The 26,489-nt window shown below is 41.8% G+C and overlaps 1 protein-coding gene across 2 annotated transcripts in view; it reads left to right on the top strand.

Moving 5' to 3' along the window:
- The first annotated feature begins 5,472 nt into the window (after positions 1-5,472).
- The window catches only part of KLHL12 (kelch like family member 12), a 34,762-nt gene continuing 13,745 nt past the window's right edge, over positions 5,473-26,489 (top strand). The window contains exons 1-6 of one of the 2 annotated variants that reach the window (XM_060644112.3): positions 5,473-5,736; positions 8,491-8,724; positions 13,906-14,059; positions 15,134-15,351; positions 22,128-22,277; positions 23,794-23,908. In XM_060644112.3, coding sequence (XP_060500095.2) covers positions 5,563-5,736; positions 8,491-8,724; positions 13,906-14,059; positions 15,134-15,351; positions 22,128-22,277; positions 23,794-23,908 — 1,045 coding nt within the window. In that variant the 5' untranslated portion in view covers positions 5,473-5,562. Of the gene's footprint in view, positions 5,737-6,258; positions 6,456-8,490; positions 8,725-13,905; positions 14,060-15,133; positions 15,352-22,127; positions 22,278-23,793; positions 23,909-26,489 lie in introns of those variants that run through there. The other variant, XM_060644113.3, reaches the window with a different exon arrangement.

Raw genomic sequence — 26,489 nt, 5'->3', positions numbered from 1 at the left:
CATGGCTGACTCTGAAATAAGATTTGGGGGGGGGGGGGGGGAGAAAAAGATGAGAGGAGGGAGGGAAGCAACTCACAGAATATATTTGGTATGATTGTGTTTATCTAAAGCTATTAATTTGTAACACTAAAGATAGTTTAGGGATATAGACACTAAAAACTTTAAAAAACAAAGGTTAATTCAGAAGAATGGTTATCTCGGGGTGCCTGGGTGGCTCAGTCAGTTAAGGGTCTTCTATATTGGCTCTTGATACTGGCTCAGGTCATGATCTCACGGTCATGAGATTGAGCCCCACATCAGACTCTGCACGGAGTGTGGAGTCTGCATGGGATTCTCTCTCTCCCTCTCTCTCCCTGCCCCTCCCCCGCTCACACTTTTTCTCCCTCTCTAAATAAATAACTTTAAAAAAAAGAAAAGGAAAACGGTTACCTCTGAAGGGCTAAGAACAGGATTAGAACAGAGGGGCACACAGAACATGTCTAAAGGAAAGCTTACATTCTTTTCTTTTCAGTTAGGTGGTGGGTTCCTGGGTGTTGCTCACACCATGATTATTTTTCTTGCCTACGTGCAGGAAATCTATCTCTTTGGTACGCAACAATTGAAAATTTAAAAAGTACTTAAAGAGCTGGATAGCACAAGTCACAGAGTGACCTGCAGGCCCAGACCTCCACAAACATGCTTCGTTTGGCCCACAGGTTGGGGAACGACCAACTGCAGCACAAGAGCAGCTAGGTCCTTTATAGAGGGCTCGTGCTCTCAGTGCACTGATGTCTCTCATTGGAGTCGCTGGCCCAGCTCCTGTGGGCATCTGAGTTTCCAACCACTAGTGTAGCACGGGGAGGTGACAGGCCACATCTGCTCCAACTGCATCCGTTTGGGGTTTTGTTTTGTTGTGTTTAATATGAAATTTATTGTCAAAAATTGGTTTCCATACAACACCCAGTGCTCATCCCAACAGGTGCCCTCCTCATGCCCATCACCCACTCTCCCCTCCCTCCCACCCCCCCATCAACCCTCAGAATGTTCTCAGTTTTTAAGAGTCTCTTATGGTTTGCCTCCCTCCCTCTCTAACTTTTTTTCCCCCTTCCCCTCCCCCACGGTCTTCCGTTAAGTTTCTCAGGATCCACATAAGAGTGAAAACATATGGTATCTGTCTTTCTCTGTATGACTTATTTCACTTAGCATCACACTCTCCAGTTCCATCCACGTTGCTACAAAAGGCCATATTTCATTCCTTCTCGTTGCCAAGTAGTATTCCACTGTATATATAAACCACAACTTCTTTATCCATTCATCAGCTGATGGACATTTAGGCTCTTTCCATAATTTGGCTATTGTTGAAAGTGCTGCAAAAACATTGGGGTACAAGTGCCCCTATGCATCAGCACTCCTGTATCCCTTGGGTAAATTCCTAGCCAACTGCCTCCGTTTTGTACGTGAGGACATACGGAGACCCAGAGCACGTGGTGAACCCTAGTGTGTTGATGTTTGCTCATTTGTCAGTAGTAGAACCCGGGAAAGAGGATCTGAGAACATTTACTAAGCATCTTTGTACTTTTCCTATGTTATTTTATATCTTTTTTTTTTTTTATCTTTAACCCTGTGAAGTAGGTAGTATTATCCCATTCCACAGATGAAAAACTTAAGGTCCCAAAAGACCAAGACTTTTTTCCAAGATGATGGGCGGGATTGGAGTCAGTATCTGAATGCAGATCATGCTGACTTAAAACCCCATGCTTTAGAACAAGATCATTTAAAAAAAAATTTTAATGTTTTTATTTATTTTTGAGACAGAGAAAGACAGAGCATGAGCAGGGGAGGGGCAGAGAGAGAAGGAGACACAGAATCCAAAGCAGGCTCCAGGCTCTGAGCTGTTAGCACAGAACCTGACGCAGGGCTTGAACTCACAGAGTGTGAGATCATGACCTGAGCTGAAGGTGGACGCTTAACCGACTGAGCCACCCAGGCACCCCTAAAGCCCAAGATCATTTTAAAAATCACTTATCCTGATTTCAGTATCTTTCCTTGCCTTTATCAGAACTGCTAACTAGTAGCAAGTGAATAATAATACCTTCTTTCTGTAGCTGAATACATATGGTTCATTCACTTCCTGAATACTTGTTCAGGACCTGCCGTATAGCAGGCACTAGAGGAGAACAAGTAAATGATGGCAAAACACTGTCAAACTGTGATTAAAGAAAGGCCAAGAATAAAAGCTAAGAATCGGGCTCTACCCCTTCCCTATAAATAAATTAAAAATTAGGAGTGAGGCTAACTTATCTCTATCTTTAGAACATCCATTTTCAATTTAAACATGGAACTTTGGGAGCAGTAGCCAACTCTTAAAATTTTTTTGTTTCTTTATTTCTGAGAGAGAGAGAGAGAGAGAGAGAGAGAGAGAGAATCCAAAGCAGGCTCCAGGCTCTGACCTGTCAGTACAGAGCCCGATGCGGGGCTCAAACTCACAAACTGTGAGATCATGACCTGAGCCGAAGTCAGGCACTTAACCGACTGAGCCACCCAGGTGCCCCGAGCAGTAGCCAACTCTTAAATTACTACAGATAAAATCTAAAGAAATCATTGAATGCTCTGTTAGTCTGGTCCTTACAGAAGCATTCACCAAGATGAAATTAAGTATGCAAAGATTTTATTAGGGGAAATGCTTATACGTAAAAGAAAACATAAACGGAGTCATAGAAGGTAGGGAGAACCATTAGGCTGTGATGCAGGTCTGAGCCCCCTTGAAGAAAAGAGGGAGAGAAGGTTGAAAGAAGTGTCCTAGAACTGCCTTGCAATCTAAGAAAGGCTCAGCAAAGCCCTTTGTTTGGGAGAAGTCCTTGATCCAAAGTCCACTGACAAAGAGTCCCTTTTACCCTAGAAAGGGTCTACCTTAGCACGTCTCCCATACCCAGTAATCAGCCCTTGGGAGACATGACCTGGGCCTGGGTGCAGATTCAGTGATGAAATCCAAACCAGCAGCGGGGCCCTGCTTTGATTACATTCAGTGAGTAATTTAAGAGGTACGTTTTCTGGTCTGCCATGCTCTAGTGGGGCAAAAATGCAATGTATTCTGCCTAGCTGGTTTTAGCGATTCACCCTATACTCTGTGTGCTTGATCTAGAGTTCCAAGGTCAATTCCTTGTTTTCTGTTACTGAAACCCTTTAATATAAATATCAAAACCATAAACGCAGGATGATGTATGAAACCAGACTGACTTACCTTACCCAGCCCCCGCCTTCCAGAATGGGCCTAAAAAAAGTCAGAATAAGTTTGGGCTGTAGGATATTGGGTCAGATATCCAAATGACTGGAAATATACTGTGTAGGAAGGAGAGTATCCCCATGACTTAAAGACCTAAAACTCTCACATTATGAAAAAACTCAGTTTAGCAGAGAGGAATTAGGCAGTATCATTAAAGTGCCATTTTGCATCCAGAAGACATGGGATTATTTTTACTTTTTTTTTTTAAGACTTTATTTTTAAGTAGTCTCTACACCCAATGTGGGACTCAAACTCAACAACCCCAAGATCAAGAGTTTCACACTCTGCTGACTGGGCCAGTCAGGCACCCCTATTTTTACTTTTTATTTAAATTGTACATATTTTGGGGGCGCCTGGGTAGCTCAGTTGGTTAAGCGTCCGACTTCAGCTCAGGTCACGATCTCACAGTTCGTGAGTTCGAGCCCCGCGTCGGGCTCTGTGCTGACAGCTCAGAGCCTGGAGCCTGTTTCAGATTCTGTGTCTCCCTCTCTGACCCTCCCCCGTTCATGCTCTGTCTCTCTCTGTCTCAAAAATAAATAAATGTGAAAAAAAAAATTTAAATAAATAAATAAATTGTACATATTTTTTTAACTTTATTATTTTTAATTTTTAAAACCAAATTTATTTAATTTTGAGAGAGAGAGAGAGACAGAGTGAGAGTGGGGGAGGTGCAGAGAGAGAGGGAGATACAGAATCAGAAGCAGGCTCCAGGCTCTGAGGTCAGTACAGAGCCCGATGCAGGGCTCACTCGATTCCATGGGCTGTGAGATCATGACCTGAGCCAAATCGGATGCCCAACCAAGTGAGCTACCCAGGCACCCCAAGCTTATTTATTTATTTTGAGACAGAGACAGAGACAGAGAATCCCGGGCAGGCTCTGCACGGTCAGCGCGTAGCCTGATGCGGGGCTTGAACCCACGAACCCTGAGATCATGACCTGAGCCAAAGTTAGACACTCAACTGACTGAGCCCACACGTGCTCCAAATTGTACATATTTTTAATCCCCCATGATGACAAGTTCAAAAGCCACAAAAAGATATAGAGGGGAAATCTCTTTCCCACGCTGTCTCACAACCAACCAGTTCGTCTCTCCAAAGAAACCAACATTTTGTGTCTTCCCAGATGCGTTTTATACATATACAGGCAAATGTGAATATTAAAATTTCCCCAAACTTTTACACAATTAATATCAACCTATACCCACTGTTCACGGCTTCTTGGTATTGGATTGTATGGATAGACCACACTTTATTGAGCCACTTCCCTACTGATGGATATTAAGTTTGTTTTCGATCTAATTTACAAACAACCTGGCACACATATCACTTTGCATGTGCATGAGTACATCGGAAGGATAAATTTATGAAAATCCCTTAGTTAAAGTTATCTTCATTCATCATTTTGGTGCACTTTTCCCAAATGCCCCCAACAGAACTTGTACCAATCCTCTATCTAAAGGATACTTCTAGATCAAAGAGATATAATACGAAAGATGGAAATACTATGTAAAATCAGATCGCTGCTCTCTAGGCTATCGTTTTATCTGTAAAGACTCAAAGGCACCACGGAGGAAAACAGTACAGTTCTCCCTTCTCCACAATTTCAGTTACCAGTCGTCACCATTATCTGAAAGCAGATGATTGGGTGCACATATTGCCAGCTTGGTGGCAGCCTAACGCTATGTCGCAGTGTCTATGTCATTCACGTCACTTCATCTCATCACGTAGAAATTTTATTTTCACACGTCATCACAAGAAGGGTGGGTACCGTACAATATTTCTGGAGACTACATTCACACAACTTTCATTGTAATATATTGTTATAGACTGTTTTATTATTAGTTATTGTTGTTATTCTCTTACTATGCTTAATTTAGCAATTAAACTTCATACCTACTATAGGAAAAAACACAGTATATATATAGCGTTCAGTATTATCCGTGGTTTCAGGCATCCACCAGGGGCCTTGGAACATATTCCCCAAGGATAAGAGGGAACTACTGTATAATGAAACATAATTACTTTGGACATTCACAGAAGTTGAATTAAGGGACCTCACTGCCCTCTGAACCACTAAGGTAAGTGCGAAAATCAGCTAGAAGCAACATTCCTAAACTGAACACTCAGCACCCAGGAGCTGGTGAAAAGTCAGCAAAACAGCAACAGGGGAGATGAGGACTCCTGGGATTTCTAATACGACCCTTTGCAATTTCCCTCACAACGTCCAGCGTCTAGGGACAAGTTCCTTCCATTTGATTGTCCTGAAGTGCACGAAGCGGAGGAGAACCGCCTCGAGGGTGATGATAGGCCCCATTATGATGCAGAGAATGTTGAGGTGTGTGGAGCCCAGGGCTCAGAGGATTCTCCCCACAGCGATGGTCCGCTGGAAAAGGCCATTGTGGGCAATAGACGTGAAGAAATGTGAAGCCCCCGCGGGTTTTCTCGATGTAAGAGGGTTCCTGAATACCTGGCAGGTAAAACATACTCCCTGTAACCAGCTCCTCGGTTTAGAAACGTGGAATCCCGGGGGCGCCTGGGTGGCTCAGTCTGTTGAACGACCGGCTTCGGCTCGGGTCACGATCTTGCGGTACGTGGGTTCGAGCCCAAGTCGGGCTCTGTGCTGACAGCTCAGAGCCTGGAGTCTGCTTCCATTCTCTGTCTCCTTCTCTCTCTGCCCCTACCCCACTCATGCCTCATGCTCTGTCTCTCAAAGATAAGTAAAAACATTTTTAAAAATTAAGAAAAAAAAAAAGAAATGTGGAATCCTATCAATATGCCCTTCCTGGGGAGACTCAGGGAGAGTCTGGCCTCAGCCAATCACCGGGCAAGAGGGCTATACACCCCGCCCCTCGCTGCACGACCCCACCCTGCCCCACCCTTTCTTTCCGCCTTCCTCTAAGCGGGCCGAAGACCGCACCCAGCGTACCTGCGGGTCACGTGACACCGCCGCCTCACGTGACGCAGACCCAGGGCAGGGAGGGGGCGGGCCTCGAGCTGCATTACGTCATCACGTCGCGCGGCCGCGGAGACTAGAGCCGGGACTACCACCTTGACGGCTCCAGAGCCTCCGGGTCGGGGCGGCGGCGGCGGCGGCGCTTGGGCTCCTCCTGAGCCGCCTGCTGGCCCCGCGCCCCACCCGATCCCCTCGAGCTGGGAACGGACTCGGCGCCGCTGGGTGGGCCCGCGAGCGGAGGTGAGTTGCACGGTGGTGGTGGCAGGCAGCCCTTCCTTTCCTAGCCCCCGATTCCAGCTTACGGCCCTGCCCCCAACCATCGTCTCCCTCCGGGTTGCAACGGAGAGACGAAGGGAGCGAAGGGAGGTCTGCGGGGCTGGGGCGCCCCCCTCGCAACTTCGCCCTGACCGCGCCCTTCCAGGACCTACCCTTGGAGCTGCCGGCACTGTTCCCGTGTTGTCAGCGGGGCGGGGGGGGACTGCCCTTCCTTCTCTTCTCCTACCTGAAATTTAGCCTTTCCAAAATTTGACACCTTTTCGCTCTCACCCCCTCCCCGAGTCTTCCAGGGTGCAGTTCCTCTATTCAGATGTTCACGGAAGTTCCCGAATAGGTAACCTCAAAAAGATGAGAGTGATGTGGCTGAGGTTTTGCCTGATGAGGCAGGAATCCCCAAGGAGGAAGAGTACAGTGCATTAGGGTTACTGTCAGTTTTGACACTGACACCGTAAAGTCCAGTCCTAGGCTGAGCCCTATGGTTAACAGTAAGTTGGTATCTGTTCAGACTTTTCTTACATCTCCAGAGTTGGAAGTAAGTTGACTTAAGGAAACTCTTTTTGAAAAACTTTGTATGCTTTGATGAATCACCTCCTTTTCTGTAAAATGGATCTTGCAGGGTTTTTGGAGGGATTTTCTAGAGTACTTATAAAATAATATGCTAACTGTACATAGGAGCAGATGAGAATTTAGGATCTTGTTTGTGCCAGTCAAAAATTATGGTCGTGAGTTGTGGACTCTTGAAGATTGTAGCTTGATTTTTTTTTTTCTTGGATCATTTCAGAAAGTTATAGATTCCAGTAAGACTGTCTTAATAACCCTGCCATTTCATTCCCCAGAAATTTTCCTTGAAGCAAAGAGTGTCACTAAAGCTTGTTAACAATCAAAAAAGTAAAAAGTACATTTTTTAATGTACTTAGTTTATTTGATGCATTCGAGTGAACTTTGCAAGTGACTGCTTATGGCCGTAAAATTAGTAGTGGAGTTTTAATAGGTTTCTATCCTAATAATTAGGCTCTTGGTTTTAGTATAGAAGAATTACTACTGGACGGTTGCTAATAATGTAGAGTAGGAAGACCCTTCAATAGAAGAGCTTCAATAACTTAATCACATGAGAGGCACTTGGGTGGCTCAGTTGGTTAAGCTTCCAACTCCTGATTTGGGCTTAGGTCAGGATCTCAATGTTCCTGAGTTGGAGTCCTGCCCCGGCATTGGGCTCTGCTCTGACAACATGGAGCCTGCTTGGGATTCTCTCTCTTCTCTCTCACTGTCCCTTCCCCGCTGGCATGCTACACATTTTAAAATAAAAAATTTAATCACATGAAAATCCATAGATAAGCTTGCAGTGTTTCCATTATTCAGGGTAGGTATTGGTCCTCATTTGAAATGTCATTTTAAGAAGAAATCCAGATATATTTGGAAGTCATAAATAATTCTTTGCATACTTCTTTAGAAAGAGTTCGTTTTCACTGACTGGCCTTTATTGCTGTAAGGTGAATACACAATTTTTCTTTTCTTGCTTGTAATTTCTAAACATTCTGTACACCTGCCAGAATAGGAAAACTATATAAACAGGAAAAAATATATATAAATATATGAAAAATATATAAAACAAGATCCTACCTTCTAAGTACTTATCTCCTTATTCTTTAAATAATAATGATATCGCACCTTTAAGAGATCTTATCTTCTCATTTTATCATGTGAGATAACAGCACTGTGAAGACATATGATATATGTGTGGTTTCTTTATATTTCGAGTACAGTTGAGTATTGATTATAGTGTTGAGTGGTAGGGGCTCTCGATACTGGAATTCAGAGGAAGAATCGTTGTTATTTGGGATTATTAGTGGCTAGATTGTGGTGGTAAGACCAGTAATAGGAATGCTCTCTACTTAATATCTGAGGAAGGCTCCTTAACTTGTGTTGATAATTGAACATTTTTAGTTGTCCTAGTCCTTCAAGTATGTTCTGGGTTTATTTTCTTTTTCTCTTGTTGCAGAATCCAAGGACCCCTTTCGTTCTTTCTCCACATTGCTTGATGGGAGGCATTATGGCCCCCAAAGACATAATGACAAATACTCATGCTAAATCCATCCTCAATTCAATGAACTCCCTCCGGAAGAGCAATACCCTCTGTGATGTGACACTGAGAGTAGAGCAGAAAGACTTCCCTGCCCATCGGATTGTGTTGGCCGCCTGTAGCGATTACTTCTGTGCTATGTTCACTAGTGAGGTAAGTGGTAAGTTATCACCTTACAAATGAAAGTCACACATGTAACCTTTTAGTTGTCTCATTTCAGTGAATAAAATGATAGAAGTTTGATAGAATAGTGAATTTCTGTGGTGTGGTGGTTCAGCGCACAGACTCTGGTCAGGATCTGCCTTTTGACTGTGTCTTAGTTTCCCCATCTCCAAATTAGGAATCACAGCGATGTGCAATCACATACGGTTATTGTGACCGTTATTTGAGAAAATCACATGCGAAGTGCTTAGAACAGCATCTGGCATGTGGTAAAACACAAATGTCAGCTACTGGATTTTACTTATTGTTTATTTATTTATTTATTTTTAATGTCTGTTTTTGAGAGAGAGAGAGACAGAGCATGAGTGGGGGAGGGTAGAGGGCAAGAGGGAGACACAGAATCTGAAGCAGGCTCCAGGCTTTGAGCTGTCAGCACAGAGCCCAACGCGGGGCTTGAACCCGTGGACCACAAAATCATGACCTGAGCTGAAGTCAGACTTTTAACTGACTAAGCCACCCAGGTGCCCCGGATTTTACTTACTTTCTTATTTTTATTTTTATTTTTATTTTTATTTTTTTTAATGTTTGTTTTTGGGGGAGAGAGAGAGACAGAGACAGAGTGTGAGCTGGGGAAGAGTCAGACAGAGGGAGACACAGAATCCAAAGCAGGCTCTAGGCTCTGAGCTGCCAGCACAGAGCCCAACGCGGGGCTCGAACTCACAAGCCGCGAGATCATGACCGAGCCGAGGTCGGACGCTTAACCGACTGAGCCACCCAGGCGCCCCAGATTTTACTTTTAAAATTTGGTTTCCTATTTTTCTCCTTCCAAAGTCTAATATTTTATTTATTCTACTTATTTTTTAAAGTTTATTTATTTATCTTGAGAGAGAGTGCATGCTTGCATGCGCATGGCAAGCAGGAGAAGGTCAGAGGGAGAAAGCAGGCTCTGTGCTGTCAGCATGGAGTTGGACGTGGGGCTTGATTTCATGAACTGCAAGATCATGACCTGAGCTGAAATCAAGAGTCAGGTGCTCAACGAACTGAGCCACCTAGGCGCCCCCAAAATCTAATATTTTAAAGTGAATACTAGGATGATAAGGGAGAGGGAAAGAAAGAGGAGTGTAGGATTCAGTCCTCATCCACCTAACAGCATATGAAGAAAATCAGTATTCATTCTACCAATGTAGAGTTTAGTGTAATTTCAAATGAGAGGAAGAGGACTTAACAAATAAGTCAGTGGGGGCGCCTGGGTGGCTTGGTAGGTTAAGCGTCCGACTTCGGCTCAGGTCATGATCTCGTGGTCCGTGAGTTCGAGCCCCGCGTCGGGCTCTGTGCTGACAGCTCAGAGCCTGGAGCCTGTTTCAGATTCTGTGTCTCTCTCTCTCTGACCCTCCCCTGTTCATGCTCTGTCTCTCTCTGTCTCAAAAATAAATAAACGTTAAAAAAAAAAAAATTTAATAAAAAAAAACAACTCAATGACTGCATGGGTATATGCAGTATAACTTGGGGAAAAAATGTTGACTATGGAGTGTAAGCAGTAAAAGAGAATAAGGAAAAGGTTGGCTTGACAAGAAAAAAGGTTGTGCTTACAGGTATTAAGAAAGACTGCTTGGGGCACTTGGGTGGCTCAGTTGGTTAAGCATCTGACTTTGGCTCAGGTCATGATCTCATGGCTCGTGAGTTTGAGCCCCACGTTGGGCTCTCTGCTGTCAGTGTGGAGTCCACTTCAGATCCTCTGTCCCCCAATCTCTCTGTCCCTCCCTGCTCATGCACGCTCTCTTCCCCTCTCTCTCAAAAATAAAAATAAACAAAGAAAGACTGCTTTAGTAATTGACAGAACTTTTAAAACATAGAATAAGGCTATTGAATATATTGTGAATTACTCTTAGCTGAACAGCAGAAAGCACCACAACTTTTTTTATTTTTCAAAATCTCAAGTCTGATTTTTAAATTTTAAATAAATTATCTTGAATTTTTTAACCTTGAGTGATGAGTACACCAATGTGTATTATATCACATACTTATACTTAAATACGCCTGAAATATCTCATTGTATCAACACTTTTTTAAAAATCTTTTTAACCACCAGTATTTTTTTTTTTAAGTTAATCTCATCATCTTAGTGAAGATGTTGCTGTTGGATGGGAATAAGAGAGGTGGTAACATAATAATAACAATAACTACCTTTTATGGGGCAGGTACTGTGTTGGGTGATTGCTGTATGTTATTCACCGTAGGGTTAGATGTTACCATCTCATTTTACAAATGAATAAACAAGGTCTTATATATTAAATGACTTGCCCAAGATCACATGGCTTATAAATGACAGAGATGGGGTTTAATCCTAAATTTTCTGACTCTAAACCCATACAATATATGCTGTATCCGAAAAGCTACAAACATGCTGTATTGCTCTATACAGATCTTACTTACTTGCTTTATACACATTTTAACTACTGTGCTTCCTTAGCCTCTGATATATGGGTTTTTATATTCTCCAGTTTCAAAGCCAAAATAGTTTATGGTTCTCTGAGCCAGTGCTCGGTCACATGGCTGGTAGGAAAAACATGGAAACCTGACAGATCATTCCAGCTACTTCAGGCTAATTTTAAAATGCTCTTGTGTAATATAACATCACAGATCCCTATCCCATATTGTCCTCCAGAAAGAATATCTGCCCAAGAGCATCAGAAGCAGTTGGCATTTAACTGGGTAAGGACGGTTCTGTCAGCAGCTGCTGAGCATGAAGGTACTAATGGATCAGGACTGCTGACTGCTAATTATATAGCGTGCATCCTGTTCTCTGTGAGCTGGAGGAAAATAGTCTGTCTTTGCTCTCTCTGCACATTCAGAGTGGTAAGGAGTTCTCTGAAAGAATTCTCTCTTTTTTCTCACCAGGGACCATTTTTCTTTAAAAACTGGTATTAGGCAAGAAAATGCCAGATGGTTGTGTCTTTATTTTTTAAGAGTAATTGACATAAAGGAGAGGGTTCAGAGACCTGGGTCCTAGGCTCAATTCTCTTAACAATGCTGTGTGAACTCTGGCAGCCATTTAACTTCACTGGGTTGATCTTTAAAATAAAGTAGTTGAACTAGATGATTTCATTTTTCTCTTCCCGCCCTGAAATGCTCTTCAAATGTGGTCCAATTAAAGTGTCATTTGAGTGAGGCAAGAGGACCTGAGTTTTATCTGTCTCTTGCTAGTTAAGAGACCTTGGTTAAGTCACATAACTTCTTTGAACCTTAGATCCTTTTTGTCATAAACGGCAATAATATCAGACCTCTAACTACTTTGCCAGGTTGCTGTGAGAATCAGGTGAAATAATAGTAAGTAAGAAGCACTCTGAAAAATTGTAAAGCAAATATTAGTGTGAAATGATACTATAAATTGCTCTGAGTTCATAGATAGTGAAATATTTTCATATTTAAGTTATTTGATGGGAAAATAGTTTATTGAATAAGAAGTTTTAGGAATAAATGTACTTATATATTTCTGCTGCTTGTATACATACTATGTGCAGAGTTAACAAATGTTTTTACAAAACAATGTTCTAGTGACATTTTTTGTGTGTGTTTATCTTTGAGAGAGAGAGAGAGAGAGAGAGAGAGAGAGAAAGAGTGGGGGAGGGGCAGAGAGAGGGACGCAGAGGATCCCAAGTGGGTTCTGTGCTGACAGCGGAGAGCCTGATGCGGGGCTCAAACTCGTGGACCGTGAGATCATGACCTGAGCCAAAGTTGGATGCTTAACCGACTGAGCCACCCAGGTGCCCTGCTTACGAGTGCTATTTTTAATGTTAGGGATTGATTTTGTTCTTGGCTTTGGTAGAGAATACTTTTTGATTATTCTTTTGGGCTGATGGCAGAATCAAAGATGATAAAGATGTGTAGTTCATAATGGAAATGCACCGGAATTTTGTGAGTAATTCGAATTTCCAACTAAGGTTAAGTTGTAGTAAGAGTTTCATAAGGTAATCGATTTTTAGATAGTTTACTGTCCTGTAAAATTAAAGATTTATACCCTTAGCCGAACAATTTTCTATGATTATCCAGGCCTCTTCAATACTCATAATTGCAATGATGCGTTCTGGGACTAAATATACCACTAAACAATTAGTGAAAATAGTCAAAATAGCCAATATAGCCAAAATAGTCAATCTGATCTTTAGAAAAAGTACCAATTCAATTATATCCAGTGTCACAGTAGAGTGCCCCTTAAGATGACCTGAATATTTGGTCATTACTAAATGTACTCGGGGGCGCCTGGGTGGCTTAATCAGTTAAGCATCTGTCTGACTTTGTTTCAGGTCATGGTCTCACGGTTCATGAGTTTGAGCCGTGCGTCAGGCTCTGTGCTGACAACCTGCTTCAGATTCCGTAGCTCCCTCTCTCTCTGCCCCTCCCCCGATTGTGCTCTCTCTTTCTCTCTCTCATAAATAAACAGTGGAGGAAAAAAAAAAGTACTCGAAGAATAGAACAATAATGAGTAGTCATGAGTCTGGAGCTGTAAGCCACAGAGTTCTCTACAAGCGTGAAATCTCATTGAAATTTTGTGTTTTATCTTAAAAGCTCATGGACACTAGTACTATGTTCACAGAACTTTTGGATTCAGTCCTGTAATAGATCTATGTTTGTTTTATTACAAAAGCAGTGTTTTAAATTATTCACTGGTGAAATTAATATTCCAGGGTGTCACCTCCCGGTGTGCTCTTGAGTAGCATGCAGCTGCCCCAAGTTGGACAAGCTACAAATACATGCCATATTTGCTTCATACAAATCAAACAAATTAGACCATAATTTTTTATTTTTTATTTTTTTTGGTTTTTTTTTTTTTAACGTTTTATTTATTTTTGAGACAGGGAGAGACACAGCATGAACGGGGGAGGGTCAGAGAGAGGGAGACACAGAATCTGAAACAGGCTCCAGGCTCTGAGCTGTTAGCACAGAGTCCGACGCGGGGCTCGAACTCACGGACCGCGAGATCATGACCTGAGCTGAAGTCGGCCGCTTAACCGATGTCCGCCGCTTAACCGACTGAGCCACCCAGGCGCCCCGACCATAATTTTTTAAAGACGGGCATTAATACTAACATCCCTTCAGGCTCTCGGATATGAGATTCTGCCTTTATCTCGTGGAATCATAACCACTGTTATTTCATACCCTTTGAATTTTCAGCTTTCAGAGAAGGGGAAACCTTATGTTGACATTCAAGGCTTAACTGCTTCTACCATGGAGATTCTGTTGGACTTCGTGTACACTGAAACCGTACATGTGACGGTGGAGAATGTACAAGAACTGCTTCCTGCAGCCTGTCTGCTTCAGCTGAAAGGTACAGATGATAAAGTTGCTATTGCTCATGCCACGGTAGCCTTGGAAATGTTTAGAATTAATCAGGTAAACTTAATCACGGAAATTATGGAGACAGACTGTGGACGCTCTTGTTTACCGCCTGCGGCACAGAAGATCAGGTTTCAATCACAACGTCAAAGAACCTCTCCATATGTGGCCATTTGGCTCTTTAGAAGAGCATTTACGCCTTTTCTGTTTTTAAAAAAATGAAAGAGGGGATAACAGACACATTTTCTTACATGTATGTACATACTAGCTCTACAAGGAGACACAAGAAACTGATACTATTCATCGCCTATATGGAAGGGAACTAGATGGCCAGGTGGAAAGGGAGGCTGGGGGGTTATTCATGGTAAACTCTTTAGTACTTTTAATTTTGAGCCATGTAAATTATGTATTGGAAATTGGCACACAAAAATGAAAGTATATAATGTTTTCACAGGATGTGGGGTGGTCCCCCTTCCTATTTCCAGACTGTCTTTCTTAACCTGCATTGATGTTTCTGTTATTTTTAGTATTTCTAAATGCCTGGTTGAAAGTTTTCTGCTTTTAATACATGATTGAAAAACAGTATTGAAGCTTTTGCATTAGTGCACAAATTAGGTTTATACTCTGAACTTTGCAATTAGAGAAATAAGGGGTTGTCGTTAGTAGCTCTTATTTTTCCTTGGCAAGAGTCTTTCAGTCAGGTTTTCATAGGGAGTAGAAATTAGGTACATTATGTTAAATTATGATTGGTTTTATAAAAGCTTGGTTCCCAGGAGTATGTTTTGTTTAATTGTGCCAGTGTCCATAGAAGCAATTTGTCTTGCTATACTTATTTCTAAAGCTGAAACAGAGACACACAAGACCTTGCTTGAAGGTCGCACGACACACAAGACAGAAATTGGATTTGAATTCCTTAAGCATAAAATTTCTAATTTGATCCTTACCCGTGTTGAGCCAGGATTCCTCTGTTACCTCGTAGAGAAGATGTCTCCTTCCAAGAATGTAGACCAACCAGTTCACACCTGGTCAAGTACCCTGAAGTGTTCATTGTCTGTGTTTGTCCTAGGTGTGAAGCAAGCCTGCTGTGAGTTCTTAGAAAGTCAGTTGGACCCCTCTAATTGCCTGGGTATCAGGGATTTTGCTGAAACTCACAATTGTGTTGACCTGATGCAAGCAGCTGAGGTTTTTAGTCAGAAGCATTTTCCGGAAGTGGTACAGCATGAAGAATTCATTCTTCTAAGTCAAGGAGAAGTGGAAAAGCTAATCAAGTGCGATGAAATTCAGGTACAAATTTGGCTTGGTATTGGGGTTTCTTCAAGACTGGAACATTACAAAACTTGGGAAAGGGGGGGCACTCGGGTGACTCGGTTGAACGTCTGACTCTTGATCTCAGCTCAGGTCTTGATCTCAAGTCGTGAGTTAAAGCCCCGTGTTGGGCTCTGGGTTGGGTGTGGAACCTACTAAAAGAAAACAAACACAAACAAAACTAGGAAAAAGCAAGGTGGATTTACTGTGTTTCTGTAGCAGGGCATCTTAATCAAGTGTCAATATTGGCTCCAAAGGTTTCATTAAATACCCCTGAAATTTTATGCCAAATTTATGGGAGGGAGTTATGGGAAGGAGTTAGCCACCTTCCTCAATATACAATCCCAATGGTTAAGAGTCACTATCGAAGAGACAGTGGTGTGGAATAAGCAGAAATTTGAAGTAAAGAGATTTCTATAGAGCACTTCTGTATTACTCATTCACTCATTTTACAAACATTTACAGAGAATATCTACTCTACAGCAGTAGATATTCTGAATAAACTATCTGTGGCAGGTGCTATGGCTCCAAGAGTGAGTAAGATACAGTCCTTGTTTTCAGTAATTCACAACATAGTGGTAGAGACAGAGAAGGACAAAACTTAATAGAATATAGTGAGAATAATGAGGTTATTCAAAGTGAAGAAATTAGAAGAAAGAAGAATAAACCTTTTACATTTAAATTAGACCAAAAAGGAAGTGGATCAAAGGAAGTGAAAAAAAGGTTGGAGACCGTAAACAGGAGGCAGATCATAAGTGCCTAATGGGGGGGGGGGGGGTAATGAGGGAGTGGGGAGAAGGAACATATGAACTGCGTCTTGAAGGAGTTGTGTTTCACCCAGCAGAGGGGAAGCCACCTGGGCACAGGCAAGGGTTCAGTCACTTGGCCCAGCAAGAAGGATCTTAGGTAATCCTGATGCTAAGTCATAGTGCCAGTAGCCAGCAGAGTTTTTATTGCACAGAGGTCTGTAGTTAGGCTAACAATTAGAGTGACAATTGTTCCCCCTCGTCAGGAGAAATTCACTTCTCTAGGAAGGCTAAGAGTTCATTTGTTTTCCTCCCACTCTGCTCAGATAAATTTTGAATTAATGGATTCCCGGAAGTTAGTGGCACCTCAATTTAAACAAGAGATATATTGGGAAGGAATCAAAATCTGATTAATATTCTAAATGCTATAGAAGCTGGGGGTGCCTAGGTGGCTCAGTTGGTTAAGCATCGGACTTCGGCTTAGGTCATGATCTCACAGTTTGTGAGTTCGAGCCCTGTGGCAAGCTTGTGCTGACAGCTCAGAGCCTGGAGCCTGCTTCAGATTCTGTCTCTGCCTCTCTCTCTCTACCCCTCCCCTGCTCATACTCTGTGTGTGTGTGTGTCTCTCTCTCTAAACTAAATAAACATTGGGGCGCCTGGGTGGCTCAGTCGGTTAAGCGTCCGACTTCAACTCAGGTCACTATCTCGCGGTCCGTGAGTTCAAGCCTCGCGTCAGGCTCTGGGCTGACGGCTCAGAGCCTGGAGCCTGCTTCAGATTCTGTGTCTCCCTCTCTCTCTGACCCTCCCCCGTTCATGCTCTGTCTCTCTCTGTCTCAAAAATAAATAAATGTTTAAAAAATAAAAAAAAAAAACTAAATAAACATTAAAATAAATAAATAAAAATTAAAAAAATAAATGATGTAGAAGAAATTTGCTAAAGAAATCCTATAATTTACTTTCATAAACCAAATGATAGCTCTCTGATTTATTTTGTTAAAACTAGAATTTTCATGTACTATAATAAGATCTTAAGAATATTTATCACATTTTAGCCAACTTTTTCTTTTTGCCTTCCCCTACTGACTTCTGAGGGAAAATTTATTAAGGTACATTGGTGACATTGTTTCCAAAATAAAGAGGAATCATTTTTCCAGTTTGACCTATTAGCCCGGAGAAGCTGGTGTTACAAGTGTTACTGAGACAAATATTTGCTAAAGTTTTGTTCTCACTCTTGCTGTGGTGGAACATTGTGTCCATCCACTGAAATGCCAGGTGTAGACAAATGGCACATTCTTCAGACTTGGGAAGTTGGTAATTTGCTAGAATATCTTGATTTTTCTTGATTTAACCATGCATTAGGAAATGCAGTAAATAGCGTGAACAATATAGACTTAAAGTTCACTGCACATAACAAAATTGCTAAAACTTACTCAGCATTTACTATTGGTTTCCTTTATTAAATATTTATTGGGCACTTTGTGCCCAGAACGGTTCCGGGTGCCAGCAATCCAATTGTGAACACAACAGATAAAAAATTACTATACTCTGGACTTTTCATTTTAATGGCACCATTCTTGGTATATTTTATCTTATGTAGTTGTCAAAACTGTCCCCATTTTTCGGAGAAAGAAACTGATGCTTCGAGGGTAAGCGTCATACTGGAGCTAATAAGTGGCAGAGCCAGGCCTCCTATCTGAGCAGTCTGGCTCCAGATTCTGTTCTGTTCCATGAAACTATGAGCTGGTTGCCTAGTTAGTTTCTAATTGACCAAATCAGCAAGCAGTTACAGAAGTCCTATGTAGTCATAGAACTATATATACTTTGGAATAAAACTAAATGGAATAGGGAGAGCAAAAAACTTTTTTATTCAGAAACTCAGATGAAAAGAGTTTGAGAACTCTTCCCTCAGTGTCTGTAAAGACTGTCTTTTTTTTCTGGAAAGACAGCAAGTGGTACATTGTTTCTCTTCTGTATTCCAGCCAGAAAGAGGAACCAGATGTCTGACTCCCCAGCTAATACTTCTTCTTAATTATATAAAACGATCCTACTTAACACAGAAGCAGTATGTTGTACTGGTTAAAACAACATGGGCTTTAGAATCAGGGTGGGGTTTATTTTGGCTGTGTGGCACGTGTTAACCTAACCACTAATCTTCAGTTTCCTCTTCTGTAGATAATAGTCCTACTTAGTGCATGAGGTCATTCTGATCATTAAATTAAGAATATCATTGCCTTGGGGCGCCTGGGTGGCTCAGTCGGTTACATGTCCGACTTCCGCTCAGGTCATGATCTCATGGTCTGTGAGTTCGAGCCCTGCATCGGGCTCTGTGCTGACAGCTCAGAGCCTGGAGCCTGTTTCAGATTCTGTGTCTCCCTCTCTGACCTTTCCCCTGTGTCTCTCTCTGTCTCAAAAATAAATAAACGTTAAAAAAAATTTAAAAAAAAAAAAAAAGAATATCAGTGCCTGATACATAAAATAGTTCTCTGAAAATTTATTATGGGGAAATTTTTCTCCATAGTGAAACATTAATGTGAAGGTTTTTTCCTCCCAGTTTAGCTGTTTCTCTGCAAGTCTAGTTTATTCTCTCTTCAGTAAGATCAAGGGTTGCTGCTCATGATTGAAAAACCCCATTATAAACTGATGTATCTAATTTAAACCTAGAATGTGTTAGAGCCTAGCATGGAGCTGTTTACAACTGTTAGCTTGTCATTCTTGTCTTTAAAAAGATTTTTTTTTTTTTTTTTTTTTTTAAATTGTGGGCACCCTTCTGTGTACTTCCCTGCCTCTAATCCATCAGCAGGCTGGGTTAGTTTCACCTCCTATAAATTTGGTGCATAAATTTCAGTCACCACTGCTATGGCTTAAGTACCCATCACCATTTGCCTAATGTGCCAGCTGGTGTCCCAGCTCTTGGCCCTTCTAATCTGTTCTACCCATGCTAGTCAGGGTGATCTTTACAGAACATTGATATGATCATATCCCAAGCTTGCTTGAAACCTTTTCATGGGTTCCCATTGCTGTTAGAGTAAATTCCAGTCTTCTAACGCTCTCTCTGATCTGGCCCTTGTTTACCTCTCCAGTTTGATCTTTTACCATTCTTCCCCTGCCTCATTCCTTCTACTACACCAGCCTTGTATCACTTCTCAAACTGTGTTCCTTTTTGCTCTAAGATTGTGTTGTCCAGTTTGCTAGGCACACATGGCTGTTGAGCACTTCAAATGTGGCTGGTGTGACTGAGCAGCTGAGTTTTTAATTTAACTTAAATTTTTTTTAACGTTTATTTAATTTTTTTTTTAACGTTTATTTTTATTTTTGAGACAGAGAGAGACAGAGCATGAATGGGGGAGGGTCAGAGAGAGGGAGACACAGAATCTGAAACAGGCTCCAGGCTCTGAGCTGTCAGCACAGAGCCCGACGCGGGGCTCGAATTCACGGACCATGAGATCATGACCTGAGCCGAAGTCGGCCGCCCAACCGACTGAGCCACCCAGGCGCCCCTAACGTTTATTTAATTTTTGAGAGAGAGACAGAATATGAGCAGGGGAGGAAGAGAGAGTGGGAGACACAGAATCCGAAGCTGGCTCCAGGCTCCAAGCTGTCAGCACAGAGCCCGATGCGGGACTTGAACTCACAAGCTGTGAGATCATGAGCTGAGCTGAAGTCAGACGCTTAACTGACTGAGCTACCCAGGCGCCCCACTTAATTTTTTTTTTTTTTAACAGAGCAAGCAGGGGAGTGGAGCAGAAGGGCACGGAGCCCAACACCGGGCTCCATCCCACGACCCTGGGATCATGACCTGAACTGAAATCAAGAGTTGAACACTCAACCAACTGAGCCACCCAGGCACCCCTTCACTTAATTTTAATTAATGTAATTCTAAATCTCCATACGTAGCTGGTGGCTACCATATTGGACAGTACAGCTTTAGGGTTTCAGCATGTGCTCTCCTGCTTGTCTTGGAGCACTCTCTTAACTCTTCGTGGCTAATTGCTACTCACCCATCATATTGAAATCTATTTCTTCTGCAGGGAGGCCTTTTCTGACCCATCAACCTAAATTAGGAAATCTCGTGTTATTCTGTCTCATAGCCCCTGTACTTTTCCTACATAGTACAGAATGACAAAGTGGCATTGTTCGTTTTTCCAACTTACCTGTTATCTCCCCACTTAAAAGCAAGGTTCATGTCTCATTTGTTACCAGTGTATAACCAGCTTCCAGCACTGGGCCTGGCGCGTAGTAGGTTTTTGGTACATCCAATGAATGAACCTTCTGAAACGTCTGCATTTTCAGTTCTTGGGAAAAGTTCACAGAATGGTGTCTCTGTCTGGGCACTGTCACATTCTGAAAGGTCTCAGAACAGATGCGTTCTAGGCGCTGGTGGAGGAGGCACAGGACCTCTATGTAGGTGTCTGTCTTGGGGAGGTCTTAGGTGTTAGTAGATGTAGTGCTCTTGCAGGGATACAATGTAGGTTTTTTAGGCTGTGCCTTATACAATTTGTTACATGTAAGCTTAGACCTAAGTTCCCCAAATGATTAATTACATATATCATCTCAAAGCATTGTGCCTGGTAAATAATATTTATATTATATATATTATATATTTCTATATATATTTATACATATAGAAATATAATTATATATTTACATATATATAAATAGTATTTGTTCAGATGCTAATTGACAGTTCTTTGGAAACTGCAGCATTATAGCATAATGATATAAGAGAAGTTTCTGCTTCACAGGCTTGGGTGGAGGTGTTGGGGAGCAATCCTGGAGGTCGTTAGACAACACTTATAAACACAAGTTGTTTTAAGAGGAAATTTTTTATGGAAAGAGCCTAAATGTCCATCAACTGATGAATGGATAAAAATGGATAAAGAAATTGTGGTTTATATACACAATGGAATACTACGTGGCAATGAGAAAGAATGAAATATGGCCCTTTGTAGCAATGTGGATGGAACTGGAGAGTGTGATGCTAAGTGAAATAAGCCATACAGAGAAAGACAGATACCATATGGTTTCACTCTTATGTGGATCCTGAGAAACTTGACAGAAACCCATGGGGGAGGGGAAGGAAAAAAAAAAAAAAAAAGAGGTTAGAGTGGGAGAGAGCCAAAGCATAAGAGACTGTTAAAAACTGAGAACAAACTGAGGGTTGATGGGGGGGTGGGAGGGAGGGGAGGGTGGGTGATGGGTATTGAGAAGGGCACCTTTTGGGATGAACACTGGATATTGTATGGAAACCGATTTGACAATAAATTTCATATATTAAAAAAAATAAAAAATAAATAAAAGCTGCTTTGATGGAAAAAAAAATAAAAAAAAAAAGAGGAAATTTTGGGGGTGCCTGGCTGGTTCAGTCAGTAGAGCATGCAACTCTATCTCAGGGTTGTGAGTTCAAGCCCCATGTTGAGCGTAGAGCATATTTTAAAAAATATATAGCAAATTTTGAATAGGGCAACAGATTCCTCCTCCCCCTGCAAATTTTCAAAAATGACCAGAAAGGGGGCACGTAGGTGGCTCAGTCAGTTGAGCGTCCAGCTCTTGGATATCAGCTCAGGTCATGATCCCAGGGTCGTGAGATTGAGTCCTGTGTTGGGCTCCACACTGAGCCTGGAGCCTGCTTAAGATTCTCTCTCTCTCTCTCTCTCTCTCTCTCTCTCTCTCTCTCTCTGTCTCGCAAATTAAAAAAAAAAAAAAAGATTCAGGAATGGAAACAATTCTGAAGTAAAAGCCCACTTGTAACTGATGGTTTATTAGGCACTATCTGATTTTTTTTTTTTTTTTTTTTTAACCCAGTTTGACTGCAGTTCTTTTGCTGGTCTTAATGAGTCGTGTCTGAAAAGGATTGTTTTCCCAAGAGCTTAGCTGTTTCTGGAAGAGAGGAAATAATGGTAGTAGGGGATGGGGAGCAGGAAGGAGAAAGTAAGCACGGTTACTTTTTGAAATTGTGAGAAAATTGGAAAGGCAGAGTCAGTTCCATGATGTGTAATTACACGTTTATAGGTGGATTCTGAGGAGCCAGTCTTTGAAGCTGTCATCAACTGGGTGAAGCACGCCAAAAAGGAGCGAGAAGAATCCTTACCTGACCTGCTGCAGTACGTCCGGATGCCCCTGCTGACCCCCAGGTACATCACAGACGTCATAGATGCTGAGGTAAGTCAGGCAAAACACACGGGATCGAAAACCACGAGTATCTCTTGTAGCTTAGTATTACGTACTTCAAATTGGTTATTCACCGTAGGCACAGAGTCTCCTGGTTAGCGTCTCTAGGAGTGCCAGAGAGGATGGTGCTAGGTGGTCTCCAGATAATTGGTTGGCAAGTTATCCTTCTGGAAATGAAAATCTATGGTTTAATTTTCTGTTTTCTTGTCTTTTTGTTTGCTGTGCCCCTGTGTTTCACGTAAGCGACATCAGATGACAAATGTTGTCCCCTTCTCCATCAAACATAAATTGTTCCAAATTGCCCCGAAAAAGATGCTTTGCTTATCAAATGTCTTTATTTTTGACCTCTTGTGAAACCCAACACCAAAGTAATTTGATGCATTCTTATATGAATTTAGGTTATACTGTGTGTATTTATTTTTATTTATTTATTTGTTTGTTTTTTTACGGTGTTTATTTATAAAAGCGTTTCTCCAACCCAAGCTCTTTGTGTGTGGTATGTTTTCACCGTATGTATCACCTGTTTACCTAGACTATACTTTGGGCGAACACTGCTGTTTAGCACATAGGTAAAGCCCAGGTCAGTGAATGCATTCCTTCCTCTGGCCCAGCCTCAGACCTCTTTGGGAGTTAACTACAAACACAGTTTTCCAGTTCACATTAGAAAAGTTGCAGGCTGATTAGTGTCACATGTCAAACTCACTTTCTCATATTTGTAATTTCTTTCTAACAATTCATATTGCCGTTGTGTCTATTTCCTTATTTTGTGGTTCACAGCCCAGCCTCTCGAGTCAGATTCAGGAGACTGAAATCCTATATTCACCACTCACCCTGGAGTGGGGGAACCTGGCCTCACTCCCCTTCTCCCTCTGAGCTCCTCTAGGGCTCCTCACTGGCTGAGCCGAACCAGAAGTCAGAGGGCATGGGGACCCTACGACGTAGTTCACGTAGGCCAGTCTTCTAAGCCAGAGAGTAGAGTGAAGAAGGATGTGGAGTAAATTAGGATACGAAGGAGAGCTGCCCAATACAGAGCTCCATCAGGGGAGACCTAGGCATCGTGACAGTGTTGTGAACATTTGGGAAATTATTTCAGACAAGATTTACTTCTTCCTGTCATCCCAGGAATTAACAGTAGCCTTCTGGTTTTCCCTTAAAATTTTTGTTAGCTATTACATACTTGTGTTTGTGTAATCACTGGAAGGATGTACAGACAAACTAATTAAAATAGTTACTGCCCAGTGCCGAGGTAGATAGGGAATACTTCTCAGTATATCTTTTTATGTCATTTGATTTTTGAACCATGTAATAATATACTGTCTATTAAAAATTTTTTTTTCATCATTTCTGGAAACCAGCAGCGTAGTTATTACCAGCAGCCCTCTTGGAACCACAGGGCTTTAGAAACTGGTTTTCTATATCAAGAAGTGAATTCTTATGTGTGCCATTTATACTCGTAATATTAAAGACGTGACCCCTGTGGCTCACTTTACTGCCTGCTGTATTTCAGCCTTTCATCCGCTGTAGTTTACAGTGCAGGGATCTAGTTGATGAAGCAAAGAAGTTTCATCTGAGACCTGAACTGCGAAGTCAGATGCAGGGACCCAGGACGAGGGCTCGTCTAGGTAAGCTGGCATCTTGGCAGAAGGAGGGATATTTTTCAGCTACCCCTTGCCAGGTGGCATGATGTAGTTGAAAAGAACATTCTGTAAGAAATACAAAGACCTGTTTTAGACCTGTTTTTAACCTTTTAGAAAGGGTGTCACCTTGGACAAGTCACTTTGCCACCCTGAGCTCTGCTATAAACCAAGGATACCTTCCCTATCTATTTCCCGTAACTATTTGGAGGATTAAATGGAATCGAGTGTGTAAAAGCACCTTCTAAATTGTCAAATATTATGCAGGTTATGATTTCAAGATATTTGGAGTCTTGTGAATTAGAAATTATTTCAAATACCAAGTAGTAGTTTTCTCATTCTGGATGAAAAGAGGAAGGAAAGGCAGCAGCATAGTATAAAGTTCAGGAGTGACATGTAGTACTTAAGGACCTGGAGCCTGGACTCCAGAGCCGGTGTGGGTGCAGATCCCAGCTTACCACTTACTAGGTGTATTAACTTTGGCAAGAAACTTAACCTCCCTGTGCGTCAGTTGCCTCCTCTGTAAAGTGGGCATCATCACAGCTCCCGCCTCAGAGGTCGTTCTGAAGAGTAAATGAAGTAATGGACGTAAAAGGGTTAAAAGAGTTCTTGGCACATAACAAGCGCTGTGCACATTAGCTGTTGTTTTAGCAAGGAGGCTTAGGTGCAGATCTCAGCCCCACCAATGACAGGCTGTATGGCCTTGGGTAAAGTATCAGTTTATCTGAGCCTGTGCTTCTGCCTCTAAAGTGAGGGTCCGAGCATCTTATCTCACTGTTGTGACGGAGATTAAACAGGATAGTGTATGTAAGATGCCTGACATTTTAGCCGACAGGTGGTAGGACTCAGATATTACCTTATTTCTGTTTCCTATCCTCCCTATTTTGCTGTTGTAGGTTATAAATGATATATGGGGTGGCATTTTGTTTTTGTTGCTTTCTGTTTTTCCCCTGACTGTGGACTCAGGCCTGCCAAGGTATTAAATTATAATTAAGCTGTTCACTGATTGCTTTAAGTAGAATGATGATTTGTCTCCTATATATATGCTTTTAATTTAAATCCAAGTTAGTTAACATCTTGTAATAATGTTTCAACATCCCCTATATTTTTGATGGCATAAGTACCATATGTCAACATAGAAATTTTAGAAACACAGAGAAGCAAAAAATAAATAAAAATCATCCATAATCCTACCACCCAGAGATGTTGCTTTGTTTGGGGTTTTGTTTTGTTTTTTTTTAAGGGGACTCAGAGAAGAAGTAGTAAATGATACTGTTCTAATTCCTGCAGGATAACAACATGTGGTCTGTATCTCATACTATATACAGGGATACGTACTAATCAACAAGACAGATTGAAGGACTAAGCATGAAAAACCATGGTAATATTAGAAGTTAGAGGAAAATATTTGTATAACTTTTGGGTGGGAGCCTTTTTTTTTTTTTTTCTATTTTTAGTTGTGGTAAAATTTACCATCTTAACCATTTTCAAGTGTACAGTTCAGTGATGCCTGGGGGGCTCAGTCGGTTAGGTGTCCAACTCTTGATTTTGGTTCAGGTCATGATCTCACAGTTTATGGGTTTGAGCCTTGCATCGGGCTCTTTGCTGATGTGCGGAACCTGCTTGGGATTCTCTCCCTCTCTCTCTGCCCCTGCCCCCTCTCAAAAATAAATAAACGTTTAATGTATATATATATTTTTTCACATTGTTCTACAACCAATCTCTAGAACTCTTTTCATCTTACAAAACTAAAAAGTCCATACCCAGATGGTAGCCGTGCTTGTGGTGAGTGCAGCATAATGTATAAAGTTGTCAAATCACTATTTGTGCACCTGAAACTCATGTAGCATTGTGTGTGAACTGTCCTCAAAAAAAAAAAATAAAAAATAAAAAAACCACCCCAGAAACCATATAAATCAACAAGAAAAAAACCAACACAATAGAAAATTGGCATGAAAGACTTATAGTAGCCCACTGAAGCTGAAATACAAGCGAACAATGAACATTTGAAAATATAGTTCATTACCAGGTCTAGAAATGAAGGTTAGAACAAGGTATTTTTTAAGTCTGTTTGTTTGTTTATTTTTGAGAGAGACAGAGAGTGCAAGCAGGGAAGGGGCAGAGAAAGAAGGTCACAGAAGATCCAAAGTGGGCTGTGTGCTGACAGCAGAGAGCCCCATTCGGGGCTCGAAGTCATGAATCATGAGATCATGACCTGAGCTGAAGTCAACACTTAACTGACTGAGCCACCCAGGTGCCCCTTAGAATAAGATATTTATTGAAGTGGAAGATATTAAAAATATTTCCGGGCGCCCGAGTAGCTCAGTCAGTGGAGTATCTGACTCTTAATTTTGGCTCAGGTCATGATCTCAAAGTTCGTGGGATTGAGCCCTACATCGGGCTGCACTGAGAGTGCAGAGCCTGCTTGGTGTTGCAAACTATGAGTCTGGAGTTCTCTCTTTTCCAGCAAGAGAGCGGATGCAGAATTGAATACAAAAGAGGCTATTGCCCAGGAGGAGACAAGAGCCCCTAACAGGGCTTTCATCTCCGTATTTATTGAGCGCTCAAG

The sequence above is a fragment of the Panthera onca genome, chromosome F1 (genome assembly GCF_046562875.1).
Source record: "Panthera onca isolate mPanOnc1 chromosome F1, mPanOnc1 haplotype 2, whole genome shotgun sequence".
NCBI lineage: Eukaryota > Metazoa > Chordata > Mammalia > Carnivora > Felidae > Panthera > Panthera onca.
The sequence above is the reverse complement of the archived record's forward strand: the minus strand, read 5'-3'. Positions and strand labels throughout refer to the sequence as shown.